The sequence below is a fragment of the Paroedura picta genome, chromosome 2, assembly GCF_049243985.1.
Source record: "Paroedura picta isolate Pp20150507F chromosome 2, Ppicta_v3.0, whole genome shotgun sequence".
Taxonomy (NCBI): domain Eukaryota; kingdom Metazoa; phylum Chordata; class Lepidosauria; order Squamata; family Gekkonidae; genus Paroedura; species Paroedura picta.
This window is the reverse complement of record NC_135370.1, coordinates 131724246-131738075: the sequence shown is the minus strand read 5'-3', so window position 1 is coordinate 131738075 and position 13830 is coordinate 131724246. Positions and strand designations below refer to the sequence as shown.

Below are 13830 nucleotides of genomic sequence, written 5' to 3'. Positions count from 1 at the left end.
CAACTCAGGATTAGCCCTAAGCATCCTAAAGCATCCAAGAAAAGTGTGTATCCAACTTTTTCTTGAAGACTGCCAGTGAGGGGGAGCTCACCACCTCCTTAGGCAGCCTATTCCACTGCTGAACTACTCTGACTGTGAAAAAGGTTTTCCTGATATCTAGCCTATATCTTTGTACTTGAAGTTTAAACCCATTACTGCGTGTCCTCTCCTCTGCAGCCAACAGAAACAGCATCCTGCCCTCCTCCAAGTGACAACCTTTCAAATACTTAAAGAAGGCTATCATGTCCCCTCTCAACCTCCTTTTCTCCAAGCTGAACATTCCCAAGTCCCTCAACCTATCTTCATAGGGCTTGGTCCCTTGGCCCCAGATCATCTTCGTCGCTGTCCTCTGTACCCTTTCAATTTTATCTACGTCCTTCTTGAAGTGAGGCCTCCAGAACTGCACACAGTACTCCAAGTGTGGTCTGACCAGTGCCGTATACAATGGGACTATGACATCTTGTGATTTTGATGTGATGCCTCTGTTGATACAGCCCAAAATGGCATTTGCCTTTTTTACCGCTGCATCACACTGCCTGCTCATGTTTAGTTTACAATCCACAAGTACCCCAAGGTCTCGTTCACACACAGTGCTACCTAGAAGCGTATCCCCCATCCAGTAGGCATGCTTTTCATTTTTCTGACCCAGATGCAGAACTTTACACTTATCTTTATTAAATTGCATCTTGTTCTCATTTGCCCATTTTTCCATTGTGTTCAGATCTCGTTGAACTCTGTCTCTATCTTCCAGAGTATTTGCCAGTCCTCCCAATTTGGTGTCATCTGCAAACTTCTCAATATCACAATCTCTGACTTCACCACTGAATCTTTGTTTTGTATGCACACTGGCCAGGACACTCATAAAACAGTTCTGGCAGCAAAGAAGGCTTTTAAAAAACAAGCACCACCACCGCCATGATCGTCTTGGGACCCATGCAACAGCCTGAGCAAACAGATAAAATACATTTCTCCTACTTTGCTGGCTTGGTCATTGACGTGATTTACCTTAAGCTGAAGGCATTTTCTTTCCTGGAATAATTGGACAATTTCTTACAATTGGCTTCAGCAATGCTGATTGACAAGACTGGAGCTGTATTCTGTGTGTGTGGAGAGATTATCAATAAAACCTGTTATTTGAATTTGAAATTGTATCCCCTACACACCATCAGTTTCCAATCCATGTTGGTGTCCCTTGGAAACTGATCGGCGGGGTATCCAAATGATAATACACATTTTCCTGAAAGGAGGCTGTTCTACCACTATCAGATGTCCCCTGCAGCTGCAGGGGAATGTTGCAAAATTTCTAGAATGCACTCTTGGTTTAAATGCTGCTGCAGTGGGTTCTAGATAAGTATATATTTTCAATAGTCCCTTGATTCTCTGTAGCACATGTGATATATGGCAGATGGCAGACAAATTGATATGGACAGAGCTCTTTCAGGGTAGAAAGGCTGAAGAACAATGCTCTAAAATGTATGCCGGTGCTATTGTTTCTCTAACTATTGTTAACCACCAATTTCCATGAAAGCTAAAGCCTTACTGTACTAATCCTCAATGTGTGATATTGGCCAATGGATTTTCTGGCACCCACTTTCTTCTTCCCCAATGCATTCTTCCTCAAGCAAACAGCCAGTCTTGGCTATCTGCCAACTCACTTAAGCAGAAAGGACTTCAGAAGAATCCAGAAAACACCACCTTTTGTTTATCAACCTTACAAAGGCCATCAAGGTAGTTAACAATTTAAATATACATTTTAAACCATTAATACCAACCCCTCTCCCAAACATGTATCATTAAAACAATTAAGAACAGTGTTAAAACATGTACAAAATAGAAAAAATTGGTTAGGAAGCAGGGATTATTGAGGGAATGCAAATAAAACAAAAAACTCTTCACAGCAATAGAAGGGGACAGATGAAACTCCATGGGGAGAGAGTTCCAGAACTTTGGTGCCATGACCAAGAAGGCTATCTCCTGGGTTGTTGCTAGGTGCGAAGTCGTGTCCGACCCATCGCAACGCCATGGACAATGATCCTCCAGGTCTTCCTGTCCTCTACCATTCCCCAGAGTCCATTTAAGTTTGCACCAACTGCTTCAGTGACTCCATCCAGCCACCTCATTCTCCAAAAATGACCATAATAGTTGGGAGAGTTCATAAGGGATTAGGAGGTCATTTGGATATTATTTACGTTATTTAACATCTACATGTGTCCTCTGGCCCAGCTGGTATGGAGTTATGGGCTTGGTGTCATCAGTACGCTGATGATACCCAGCTCTATGTCTTGATGGATGCTGGCCGGAACTCCCCCCACAAAGATTCTCCAGCTGTTTGGAAGCAGTGGCTGGATGGATCAGGAGGAGCCTCCTGAAACTCAACCCCTCCAAGTCAAGAGGTCCTTTGGCTAGGCCAAAGGGAGCAGGAACAGTAAGCGCGTCTTCCCTGCCTGGACGGGGTGAAATTGTCATCTGTGCCCCAAGCAAGGAATTTGGGAGTGATTCTGTGTGCCTCACTTTCCATGGATACCCAGGTCACTAAGGTAGCCCGGACGGCATTTCTCCATCTACACCAAGCTCGGCTTCTAGTGCCCCACCTGCCCCCAGAACACCTGGCCACTGTGATCCATGCAATGTTCACTTCTAGATTAGACTTCTGTAACTCGCTCTACGCGGGCCTACACTTGTCCCTAACCCAGAAGTTACAGCTGGTACAGAAAGCAGCTGCATGGGTCCTCACTAAATCATCTTGGAGGTCCTATGTTCAGCCTCTGCTGAAACAGCTGCACTGGTTGCCAGTTTGTTTCCAGATTAGGTTCAAAGTTTTGGTATTAACCTTCAAGCCTATATGTGGCTGGGAACCTGCATACTTGAGGGACCGCCTATCTCCTTATGTCCCCTGCAGGGCATTTCGTTCTGCTGATGACCCCAGGAGGCACGCCTGGCTTCGACAAGGGCCAGGGCTTTTTCGGTCCTGGTCCCTACCTGATGGAATGAGCTCCCTGAAGAGCTGCAGGCCCTGTCGGAGCTCTCTGAATTCCGCAGGGCCTGCAAAACGGAGCTCTTCCACCAGGTGTTTGTCTGAAGCTGGGTGGTGGCCCAAGGGCTAAGATCGGGCCCCTCTCCCCGGAGGGGGAGGCCAGTATTAGACTGGCCTAGTTCCTCAGAATGTTCCACCCTATGCCCAATAATCCATCCGCTCGCTTCTGCTCATCCAATAGGCCTGTATAGGAATAGTTTTTTTCTTAATCACCATCATTGTTACTGAGTCATTGTTTTAATGGGGAATCTTAATGGTTTTTAATGTACTGTAAAGGTAAGAGCCTCTTATGGCGCAGAGTGATAAGGCAGCAGACATGCAGTCTGAAAGCTCTGCCTATGAGGCTGGGAGTTCGACCCCAGCAGCCAGCTCAAGGTTGACTCAGCCTTCCATCCTTCCGAGGTCGGTAAAATGAGTACGCAGTTTGCTGGGGGGTAATTGGTAATGACTGGGGAAGGCACTGGCAAACCACCCCGTATTGAGTCTGCCATGAAAATGCTAGAGGGTCAGACATGACTTGGTGCTTGCACAGGGGATAAAGGTATCATAAATAGTAATAAATAGTATCGCACTCCCTCTGTCTGTCTCCTGGTGCAAGCCATCCACCAGGGTGATTAAGGCTGATTTAATCCCATAACCAGGCCTAAATCTAGACTAGAAGACGTCTAAACAGAATTGCTCAGCCTTTGCCCAGAGAGCACTACAGGGATCCTCTGTTCTAGAAAGATACCTGGCTTGCAACCTCCCAACAACTGTTGTTGGACATCATGGTGGCCATTTTGTTGTGGTATCCACAACTCCAAGAATCCCACTGGACACTACAAGATTGATGACCTACGACCTAATGTACCTAGAAGAGCTGTTTTCTTGTACCTTGCTTTTTACTATCAGAAGGAATCTCAAAGTGGCTTACAATTGCCAACTCTGGCTCTTCTCACAACAGATACCCTGTGAGGTAGGTGAGGCTGAGGAGAGCTCTAAACTATGACCAGTCCATGGTCACTCAGCTGGTTGCATGTGGAGGAGTAGGGAATCAAACTGGTCCCCCATATTAGAGGCCCCTGCTCTTAACCAGTGTACCAAGCTGGCAGTTATTTTATTCATCTTTATTCAAACGAGATTACAAAGTTTACAAGCATTTCTGAATCTTGGCATCATAGGCCACATACATCTATTTGATTTCAAAATAACCAAAGGAAAAGGTCTATTTGCCCACAAACAGCATTACAGTTCAATATTTTCTTTAAAATAAAATTGGATTTTTCAGTGATTAAAAATCATATTTGAGAAGCATTAAAGGATTAGAATACAAGTTACCTGGTATGCATCCTTTTCATCACTGTAGATGTCAAGTTTTTGTCTTTCAAGTTTGATGTAAAAAGAATTCCAAGCTCTTGATTTTGGCTACAAGATTAATAAAACAAAGTCAATAACCTGTAAAACTTTTGGTTGGAAAGTGTAACAACTATAAACCGTCTTTCTAATATTGGGACTTATTTGCCACTGTGTAGATAGCTTCAGTTCTGACTGGTTTCAACTTAAGGTATCAAATATAGTATTCATTTGGCTTTCCTGAGCAACTAGGGGGAACAGGCTACTAGGAGGAACAGAAGAAGCTTTGCAAGGGTTGAATCACATAATTCAAGCAGAGCTCCTTGAAAGACTTCAACACCTCTTCACCTTAATCAACAATACTGCATGGCAATTAATGTGAGCCCTTTCATAACTGTAAACTACCCAATGTGAAAAAATAAAAGCAAATTGGAACAAAATAAAATTGTTATGGATATATTACAAGTGCAAGACAAGGAACAACTGAGGACAGAGGCAGATAAAGCCCAGGACGGGGAAGAAAATGGAGATAAAAGACCATTCCCGCATGGAGGGGTAAAACGCGAGGGGCTTCCTGCTTGCAAACGCGGGATGGTAACCCTTGAATTTGCAGCCCTCCTCACAGAAGACCCTTCCCACGTTTACCCTCTGCCCTGCCATGGCTGTTTGCCTCCTGACAAGGCACTAAGGGAAAGCAAAATGAACGTCTCCCTTCGCTCCTTGTCTTGTCAATCACAGTAAACCACCAATCACAGAACAGTGGTTCTCTCAGGGACTGAAACTTCCCTCCCCACAAGGCCCAACATTTTAATTTTTTTTAAAAGGCACTTCTGCATTGCTATGTGATAATGCCACAACACAAATGCATTTTGAATAAAAACCAACACTGCCATGTTGCTATGGAGAAACGCCTGAAAAATACAGCATTCCCCCCCTTTAGGATTTGTGTTCTTTTGGACTTTATTTCTGTCTGGGTGGATTTCTGAGATGCTGAACATGGTCCCTGGAGCCCAAAAAGTCATTTCGTGTAAATGCTTGGCTTAAAAACATAGTGATCAGATCCCTGTATGATCAGCAGAAGGATGCTTGATAACCAGCCACCTCTCTTTCCCAGCTCATTTCCCACATCCAGAAAACAGAAAAGTGGCTGTGTTTTGCCTGCCTGATTCCAAAAACACAATGGACACTTTAAAGAAAATGTTATTTTACCTTTGACAATGTAGGTTTGCGGTTGCACTGCAACACAGACCGTGCCATTAAAAAAAATTACTTGGAGCAGGAAACAGAGAGGGGAGAACGGTTGTGAGGGTGGGACAACACTGTAGAGACTATCACACCTTTCCCCCTCTATACAGGTTTGCCCCTGGATGCTCATTGGTTTCTAACCAATGGAATGCATGATTGAGGGTGGTAAGTCCAGTTAAAAATGCCCCAAACTCGACCCAGCTACTGGACAGCCTTGGGATGCAGGCAATGTCATGTGGAAGGGGCTCTAAAAACCACCAACATTCAAAGTCTGTCCTGGGGCAGATTTCTCATGCGGAAATGGTCAAAATTCTTGCTGTGGAGAAAGATTTTACCCATTTTACTCTACTATCAGCTCAAAAAGAAAGCAGGTCAGTCAACTGTGTTCCATTTTTTGTGACCCAATACTGCATATATCCATTTTTCCCTTTCTTGCTTTATCATGGAGGCAGTTTAATTAACTGTTACCTGTTTTCTTCCTGGGAGAATTTGGTCCCTCTTTTCTAGGAAGCCTTCCATACTCTTATGTATTGTAGAAACCTGTAATTCAAAGACAAAGTAAAGACATTCTGTCAAGATTAGTGGACAATAATATTTCTAGAATGCTAATGTACAAAAATGATAGTAGAAAATATTGAACTATGTTTTACTCACAGATAAATATTAAACTGTGTGATAATCCACATGAAGTGTCTTTGGTGGGCACATGCTTTTCACACTAATTTTGCCTTTCTTTTCTAAGTCCCGAAGATAATTCCCATGTTCTCATTTTTATTCCAAAAGATACAAGTTAATTTTAAGGTTGTAATAAATAGCAGTCATTATGGGCCATTTCGCACAGAGCTCAAAGTTGCTATTTGGTTGCTGTTAGCGAAATCGCTACTTCAACTAGCGAAATGTAACTAGCTGTGCCCGTAACGCACAGCTGCGGTTTTTGCGGAATTTAGCACTTTCACTTCTCGTCACTTTCGTAACCCACAGGCTTCCGGTTCTCCGTCTTTTCGCTACAAAGGAGGTCCCTTTTTAGCGCTTCTGGCCTCCCGTGCCCGTCAATCAAACTGCGGGCACACCTTTGACCTCGACCCTAAAGCCGGACTTGTCGGGGTCCCCTTTTTTTTTAAAAAACCTTGGGAAACCCGTAGCAACGCGTTATCGTCAAATCATTGGCGCCCTTGGAACGTGTTTTCTATTGTTTTCTATGAACCAGAGGTTGATGCATTGATATGTTTGAAAGGTTAATCCCCGCCCACAGTACACGCCCACAGGTTACCTGCTTATATGCACCTGGGCAGACACGCGGTCGGCCTCTCTTTGTTTGCGTAGCCTACTGCCCGCAGCACAGGTTAACGTTGAAATGGAGAGGATTATTGTTCAATTGTTGGCTCGGATGATTGCGTTGGTCCAGCGTATCCGCACCACTGTGCAGCATAGGAGGGCTGCTTCAGAGGAATACCGAGAACGTATTGCCAGAGCGATGACCAGCAGCACAAGACGTTCTCAACGGGCAACCATGGCGGCAAAGAGGCACTGGCAAGCTCTGGCAGAGGTCCGGTTCCCCCCCCGGTTCTGGGCGGACGAAAGATCCTCTGACTGGTGGGAAAATTTTGTGTGGGCTCGCTGGGATGATGACCACTGGATTGCCAACTTTAGAATGTCTAGGGGGACATTTTTTGAACTCGTGGAGGCTCTACGTGGACGCATGGAGAGGCAAGTCACTGGCATGCGGCGCCCCGTGCCAGTGGAAAAAAGGGTGGCGGTCGCATTGTGGTACTTGGCAACCCCTCAGTACTTCCGGACAGTAGCCCAGCAATTCGGACTCGGAGTCACTACGGTTGGCGATATCCTTAAGGAGTTCTGCCTCGCCATGGAGGCGGAATTGTTCAGCAAAGTCGTGTGCCTCGGAGACCGGCTTGGAGCGGTGAGTGTCATTCGATCCCCTTTGCCCTTTAAAATTTTTTTCTTGTTTGACAGGTCAGCAACGAAGACGCGATACACCCCACGCTGACATGCCATGGCTTATATTCTTTTCTTTCCCTTATTCCAGAGTATGGACGGGTTTGCCAGGCTTGGATTCCCGCATTGTTTTGCGGCCGTCGATGGAAGCCACATCCCTATCCGTGCCCCCGGGGGAAGCATAAAGGAGTACGGTAACAGGAAGGACTTTTGTTCTGTTCTCCTGCAAGGAACTGTGGACTTCTCCGGCCGGTTTATCGATGCCGAGGTGGGGTGGAGTGGCAGGAGGCATGATGCCCTTGTTTTCAGGGAATCCAACCTCAGGAAAGCCATGGACGAAGGGGTCTTTGTTCCAGGAAACCCCACCGCCACCATTGAGGGCGTGCGTGTGCCGGCGTTGGTGCTCGGTGACGGAGCCTACCCATTACGACGCTGGCTCATGACTCCCTACAAGCGGCCAAGGACAGACGTGCAGAGCCACTACAACCTCAGTCACTCCCGGGCAAGGAATGTAGTGGAGCGTGCCTTTGGACGTCTGAAGTCCCGGTTCCGTTGCCTGATGTCCCGACTCCATGTGCATATAGACAATGTGACTCCGCTGATCATCGCGTGTGTCATTTTGCACAACATATGCGAGGACAAGGGACATAACATCCCCTTCCCTGTGGATGAACCTGATCCTGTGGTCCTTGAGGACACTCAAGACATCCCTGAAGCAAGGAGAAAAAGGATCTATGCTGAGGGGTGCAAGGTTCGGGACGCCATAGCCACCCACATCTACAGAAACAGGAGGCGTGTTTAATTGTTTTTCCCACTCTGTTGTTGAATAAAGTTTGGTGTTCTTTGTTTAACCTTGTCTTGTGCGGTTTGTGTACTTTGCCTGCAAAAAAACGGGGATTCTCTGGTCGAAAAGCACTTTGACAGCCCTAAATGCTAACTCCCCACTGAAATTGACACACACAATACGGAAGCGCTGAACGGGGAAAGTTCGGGGAGGCGGGTAGCCAGGAAGTATTGGCGACCCCTGTCAAACCGGAGGATCAATCCACTTATGTTCCAAGGAATAATTTTATTGGTGGGCAGCTTTGATACATTTAAAATAGGGGTGGTCGATCGGAGCAACGCACGTTCGTTCCCTAACCGTCATTCCGAAGATGCCGAAGCCACGGAAGGGCTCCTTCTGGCAGCGCGCCGAGGCTGAGGCACTTCTGGAGCTAGTGCTCCAATCTAAAAGTGTTGGCCGCCTTATGGCCAGCACCCACTGCCACACCAAGGGTGCTTACCTGGTGTTGGCATCAAAGCTGAGGGAGAGGGGCTATGTCCGGACCTGGGAGCAGGTCCGGACAAAATTTAAGTGAGTGAAGCTGGACTTCCTCAACAGTCTGGAGCAGTGGGGGGGGGGGGGGGTCCCGCAGCCAAGCGGGAGGACGGTCTTCCACGACCAGATGGTGAAAATATGGGAGAAGGCTGGGAAGCCCCCCCCCTGGAAATGAGGAGGCATATGGGTAAGTGCTGCCCTCGTTGTGTTTTGCCCTTAAACATGCATGGCATGACTAGCTGCCTCTTTCCCCTACTGTCCCCAATGAAATTCGAGAAAGTACTTAGATGCTGTCAACCCCCTCTGACTTAGCCCGCCAGTACTGTGTAGAACCACTTTGGTTATGCGCTTTGACTCTAACTGTGGTGTGTCTACCAGCTGTGTTTCATCTCTGGTTTGTGTGCTTTTAATTATGATTTCTCTTTTTCTTTGCCCAGCCACACAATCACCATCCAAGATGGCAAAAGCACCTGAGCTTGAGGAGGGGGAGGAAGAGGGACCTTCCACCTCGGGACAGGCTGCAGGTGAGAGTTTTATGTCTGTGCGGGAGACCCATGTGTGTGTTCCCCCATGGAGCAATATGGGAGCCTGCTGTGATGCCTCCATTTTAAGTGCTATTAAATTCTTTGTTTGATTTCTATAGCAGAAACTATGGAGGCAAGGCTGCGTGCCATGGAGGCCAGGGTGGCTGCCTTAGAGGCTGAAGTGGCAGACCTGAAAGGGGAGTTAGAGCAGCAAAGGCAGCAGAGGGAGGCGGAAGAACGTAGGTTATGTTCCCCACTGCCCAACTCTTCTCACACTGTGGCTACGGCCACCAAAAAGTGTATGCATGTAAACTAAAAAAATTGGAAAATATGTCTGGCACTAATGTGTACTTTTTCTCCCTCCCCACACAGTTAAGAAGAAGGAGGACGAAGACCTCTTCCGCCGCAAAGTGCGGGGGACCATGGGACGGTTGTGCAGGAGAGTGAGGGAGCTGGAAGGGGCTGGGGAGGGGAGCGGTGGGACCTAAGTTTTGTTTTCTTTTTGTGTTTTGGGGTGGGGGGTGTTGGGGGGGTTCCCAGTTACTTTGCCCATTTTTCTATCCCTGTTAAATATTTGAATTTGTTAAAAAAAAGTTGGCTTTCTTGGAGGGTGGTGGTGGTGGGGGGGGGGTCCAAGTTACATTCCCTTGTTTTTTTCCCCTGTTGAACTGTTTCTGAAAATAAAATGTTGTTGTAAATTTCCTGAAAAAGACTCCAGTGTGACTCCTTACACTCGCACACCTTTCACCCCAAACTCCTAAAACACCTTTAACCTTTAAAACACCCTCCAACCTCCAACCCACACAACGGTGCCAGAATAGGCACAATCACTAGAGAGGGTACACAGAGACAGAGTCAAAAACATAAACTTTATTGAACAGACAACAGCAAACACAGATAAACAGACAAAATGGCCCAAACTAGGAGGGGGAGAACTTGTCCGCGGGTTTAACGACTCTCTTCCCGAGAACAGTCCTCCTTCTCGTTTGGGTCGCGGCATTCTGAGAGGGGGTGGGTGGGGTGGGTGCTGGAGGTTGTGGGGGGGGTGGGGTGGGTGCTGGAGGTGGTGGGGGGGGTGTGGGTTGGGGAGGGGGACGTTCACTGTAATCTGAGGAGGGGGGGCCGCCTCCATAACCGCGACCGCCCTCTCCATCAGCCTCCTTATCATTCGAACTTCCTCCACGCTTTCGCGTAGTGAGTTGTTCGAATCTCTAAGGATGGCACGGAATTTTTTGCCCTCCTGGGCCACGAGGGAGAGCATCGCCTGGTCTGCAGCAGCTGCACGCCTGGACTCCTCCTGGCAGTGCTCCAGGATCCTTTCTCCCACACTAGTCAGGACGGAGACGCGCCGCAGCCTGCCGCGTTCCCTGGCCAGCCTCTCCTCAGCCGGGAGAGCGCCCCTGGGTGGTGAGCCAGCTGGCTCGTCGTCTTCAGAAAGGACCTCTGTTGGCAAAAAAAGAGAAAAAGAACTGTTAGTAACAACGAGACAGTCAAAACCCACCCTGGTGCACATGGTGGCCTTTCTTGGTTACATATTGTTAAACCAAGAGAACAATGCCAGGGGAGCACACGGTTATTGTTTGTTTGCCCATGGTGGCCTTTCTTGGTTACATGTTAAACCAAGACTCAGAACAATGCCAGGGGAGCACAAAAATGAAAAGGAAGCACACAGTTATTGCACACAGACATTGTCCTGCAGCCATGGCTCGAAAGGAACAGTTCATGCACACTCACCATCTTGTATCTGTATCCGCCTGCGCAGGGCAGGAGGTCCAGCCACCCCACGCTCCTCCTCCTCCTGTGTCCCGGGTATGAAATCTGAAAAAAGGGAAAAAAGAACATGATTTAGGACCAAAGTGTGGCAAAGCAAGCTTCAAACCCTAAAGCAGCAACGTTGAGGGACTATCTTCTGTCTCTTGGCAGTGCTGCTGCCCTGCACAAACAGAAAAGCACAAAGCAGTTAACCCCCCCCCCCCTTATTGCAACTGATACTTACCAACATTTGTGGACGCCCCAGAATCACTGTCCTCTGCTACTGCTGCAGGGGACTCTAGGACCACCGTCCCAGGCATCTGTGTCTCTGTGGACAAGAGCAGAAAATAGTGAAAAAGGAGCAAGCATACAACCTGAACCACACAGCAAGCTCCCAAAGAAGTGGCTAGAGCGCTGCAGAAGGCCTATGGCTGAGGCATGCTGCAAAACTGTTTGGGTTGTTGGTTAAACACAACCGTTTTAAAAAGCCACCCAAAGCAATCCACAAACATCCTATCATATTATGCGTAGCAACGAACACACGAGAAAACGATCCCCAAACGTCAGAACACACATTTGCTCAATATAAAAACAATAAAATATAAAATAAAAAGAAAATTACTTACCGGAGGCAAGGGGCGTTTGCTCAGGAACCTCCTCCGGCTCCCCAGGAGCGATGGCCATCAGGTCCACCGTGACCAATTCCGCTGGTCGTTGCTGGACGGGGGGGTGGAGGCCGAAAGCTGGACGAGGTGCCCTCGCCGGGATCCTCCTCAGCGGGTGGTTCCTCGACCGGGGCAGCCGGCTTCCGAACCACCTTAAGGCTCCTCCCGACGCGCTTCGGCCTGCCGGCTCCTTCCCCGTCTCCGTACAGCTGGCGCTGCTCCTCGAAGTAGGGGCAGGTCACCTTTTCGTTGCCGGAACCCTTGTTATGGTTCACGGCTCTCATGTACTCCGCCCGCATCGTTTTGGTCTTCGACCGGCATTCAAGGCCGGTCCTGTTGTGGCCCAGGGCACGCATCTTTATGGCCACTTGCTCGAAGACCTCCCTATTCCTGTGAGAGGACTGGAAGGCGTCCTGGATTTTCTCCTCCGAGAAAATCGCGATCAGGTCCCTGATCTCCGCGTCCCTCCAAGTTGGGCCACGGCCGGTTGCAGGGACGGACGAGGCTTGCGAAGAGGATTCCATGGTGCTTTCGCTAGTAGCTGAGCAAAATGGTGGTGCGAGGTGCAGGGTGCAACGGATCATATACCTTCCCGCACACAAAGACAAAGGGACTAGCCGGCTCCTGATTGGTAGAGGGCAGTAGGGGACACGCGCATTGGCCACATTAGGTCACATGTCACGTTCAAAACTCCTCGCGCGGGAACAGGATCTGCTCCTAATGGCCAGATTAGCGCCTTTTGTTTGACTTCTCGCATGCGCTGATTCGTCCACACGCGGGAAGAGCAGTTTGAACATGCAGCGGGAGCCATTTTAGTGAGATGTCCGCCATTACAAAAACGCATGCCGGTGTAAAACCGAGAGCAATTGCAGTGGTACGCGACAGTTCCCCAATAATATTCACCAACCAAAGCATAAATCAATGACATGTAACTGGCGAACGTTCGTTGTCACGCTCAGCGGACAGTTTTTTAAAATGAACGGCGGACGGCGACTCCGCTTGCCGGAGGTCTAGCCGCCGATGGAAGGGGTTGTCCGCACCCAAGCACAACCACGCACCCGGAACCACACAAAGACCCACTACACATAAACCGCCCCTCATGCTAGAATCATTTCTATTGAACCCCTCTAAGCTAAACTGGAGACTGCGAGCGGTGAACGTTCGTTGGCACGCTCAGCTGAAAGTTTTTTTAAAATGAACGGCGGACGGCGACTCCGCTTGCCGGAGGTCTAGCCGCCGATGGAAGGGGTTGTCCGCACCCAAGCACAACCACGCACCCGGAACCACACAAAGACCCACTACACATAAACCGCCCCTCATGAAATCACCTCGAATCATATCTATTGAACCCCAGTAATCTAAACAGGAGCCTGCGAGCGGCAAACGTTCGTTGGCACACTCAGAGGAAAGTTTTTAAAAATGATCCCCGTACGTTGACTCCGCTAGTACTGGCCTAAGGTAGACGGGGTTTTAAGCTATGGGCAAATGTTTGGAACGTGACGGTGTGTGCCACTGTGCTTTTGGAAAACTATTGTGGTGTCCGGGCAGAATTTCAGAAAGTGATCTTGCTTGAAAGCCAGTCGCTGTCTCGTTGCCTCGTAGATCCCCGCTCGCTCGGAGAAAAAAGATGGCGGACAGTTCGCCGGAAGTTAGGAGGAAAGGCTCGGGAGGAGGGACTTTGAAGAAACCGCAACAATGGTAACGCACAAGTCTGTGGCGCTACTGTTGCAGATTGGTTGCAGGAGTGTATCGCTATCCGGAGGGTGAATCCACTTTTCTGGATTCCCCTAGAAGCGCTACAACGAAGCGCTTTTTGCGGGTCGGTTGCAGGACTGTTGCAGATTGTGTACGACGTCGTGGGTTATGGCAAATTTGTAGCGTTTCCAATTTGCAACCATCCTGCTACTTTGAAGCCGTGCGAAATGGCCCTATGAATTCCTGTGTCTTTCACAAAAAGAAAGATGATGT

The 13830-nt window shown here is 48.3% G+C and overlaps 2 protein-coding genes across 4 annotated transcripts in view; both read right to left on the bottom strand.

Moving 5' to 3' along the window:
- SPTBN5 (spectrin beta, non-erythrocytic 5) overlaps positions 1-13830 on the bottom strand; it is a 147606-nt gene that overhangs the window by 8727 nt on the left and 125049 nt on the right. For all 3 annotated transcript variants that reach the window (XM_077322780.1, XM_077322781.1, XM_077322782.1), the window contains 3 exons: positions 6119-6190; positions 4391-4477; positions 1045-1136 (listed from right to left, as the gene is read on the bottom strand). In XM_077322780.1, the coding sequence (XP_077178895.1) occupies positions 1045-1136; positions 4391-4477; positions 6119-6190 (251 nt within the window). The remainder of the gene's footprint in view (positions 1-1044; positions 1137-4390; positions 4478-6118; positions 6191-13830) is intronic.
- Positions 10217-13824, bottom strand: LOC143830366 (uncharacterized). Its single transcript, XM_077322788.1, has 4 exons — positions 11824-13824; positions 11442-11525; positions 11180-11263; positions 10217-10888 (listed from the first exon to the last, which is right to left on the bottom strand). The coding sequence occupies exons 1-4, from the start codon at positions 11879-11881 to the stop codon at positions 10221-10223; spliced, it is 894 nt and encodes a 297-aa protein (XP_077178903.1). The 5' UTR covers positions 11882-13824; the 3' UTR covers positions 10217-10220.

Bases quoted from the DNA above. Each gene is read 5' to 3' on its own strand.
- LOC143830366 (XM_077322788.1), bottom strand. From the start codon at position 11,881: ATGGCCATCGCTCCTGGGGAGCCGGAGGAGGTTCCTGAGCAAACGCCC. The intron at 11,264-11,441 runs GTAAGTATCAGT...CCCTTTTTTCAG, and splicing joins TGGGGCGTCCACAAATGTTG to ATTTCATACCCGGGACACAG. The intron at 10,889-11,179 runs GTGAGTGTGCAT...TTTTGCCAACAG, and splicing joins GCGGATACAGATACAAGATG to AGGTCCTTTCTGAAGACGAC.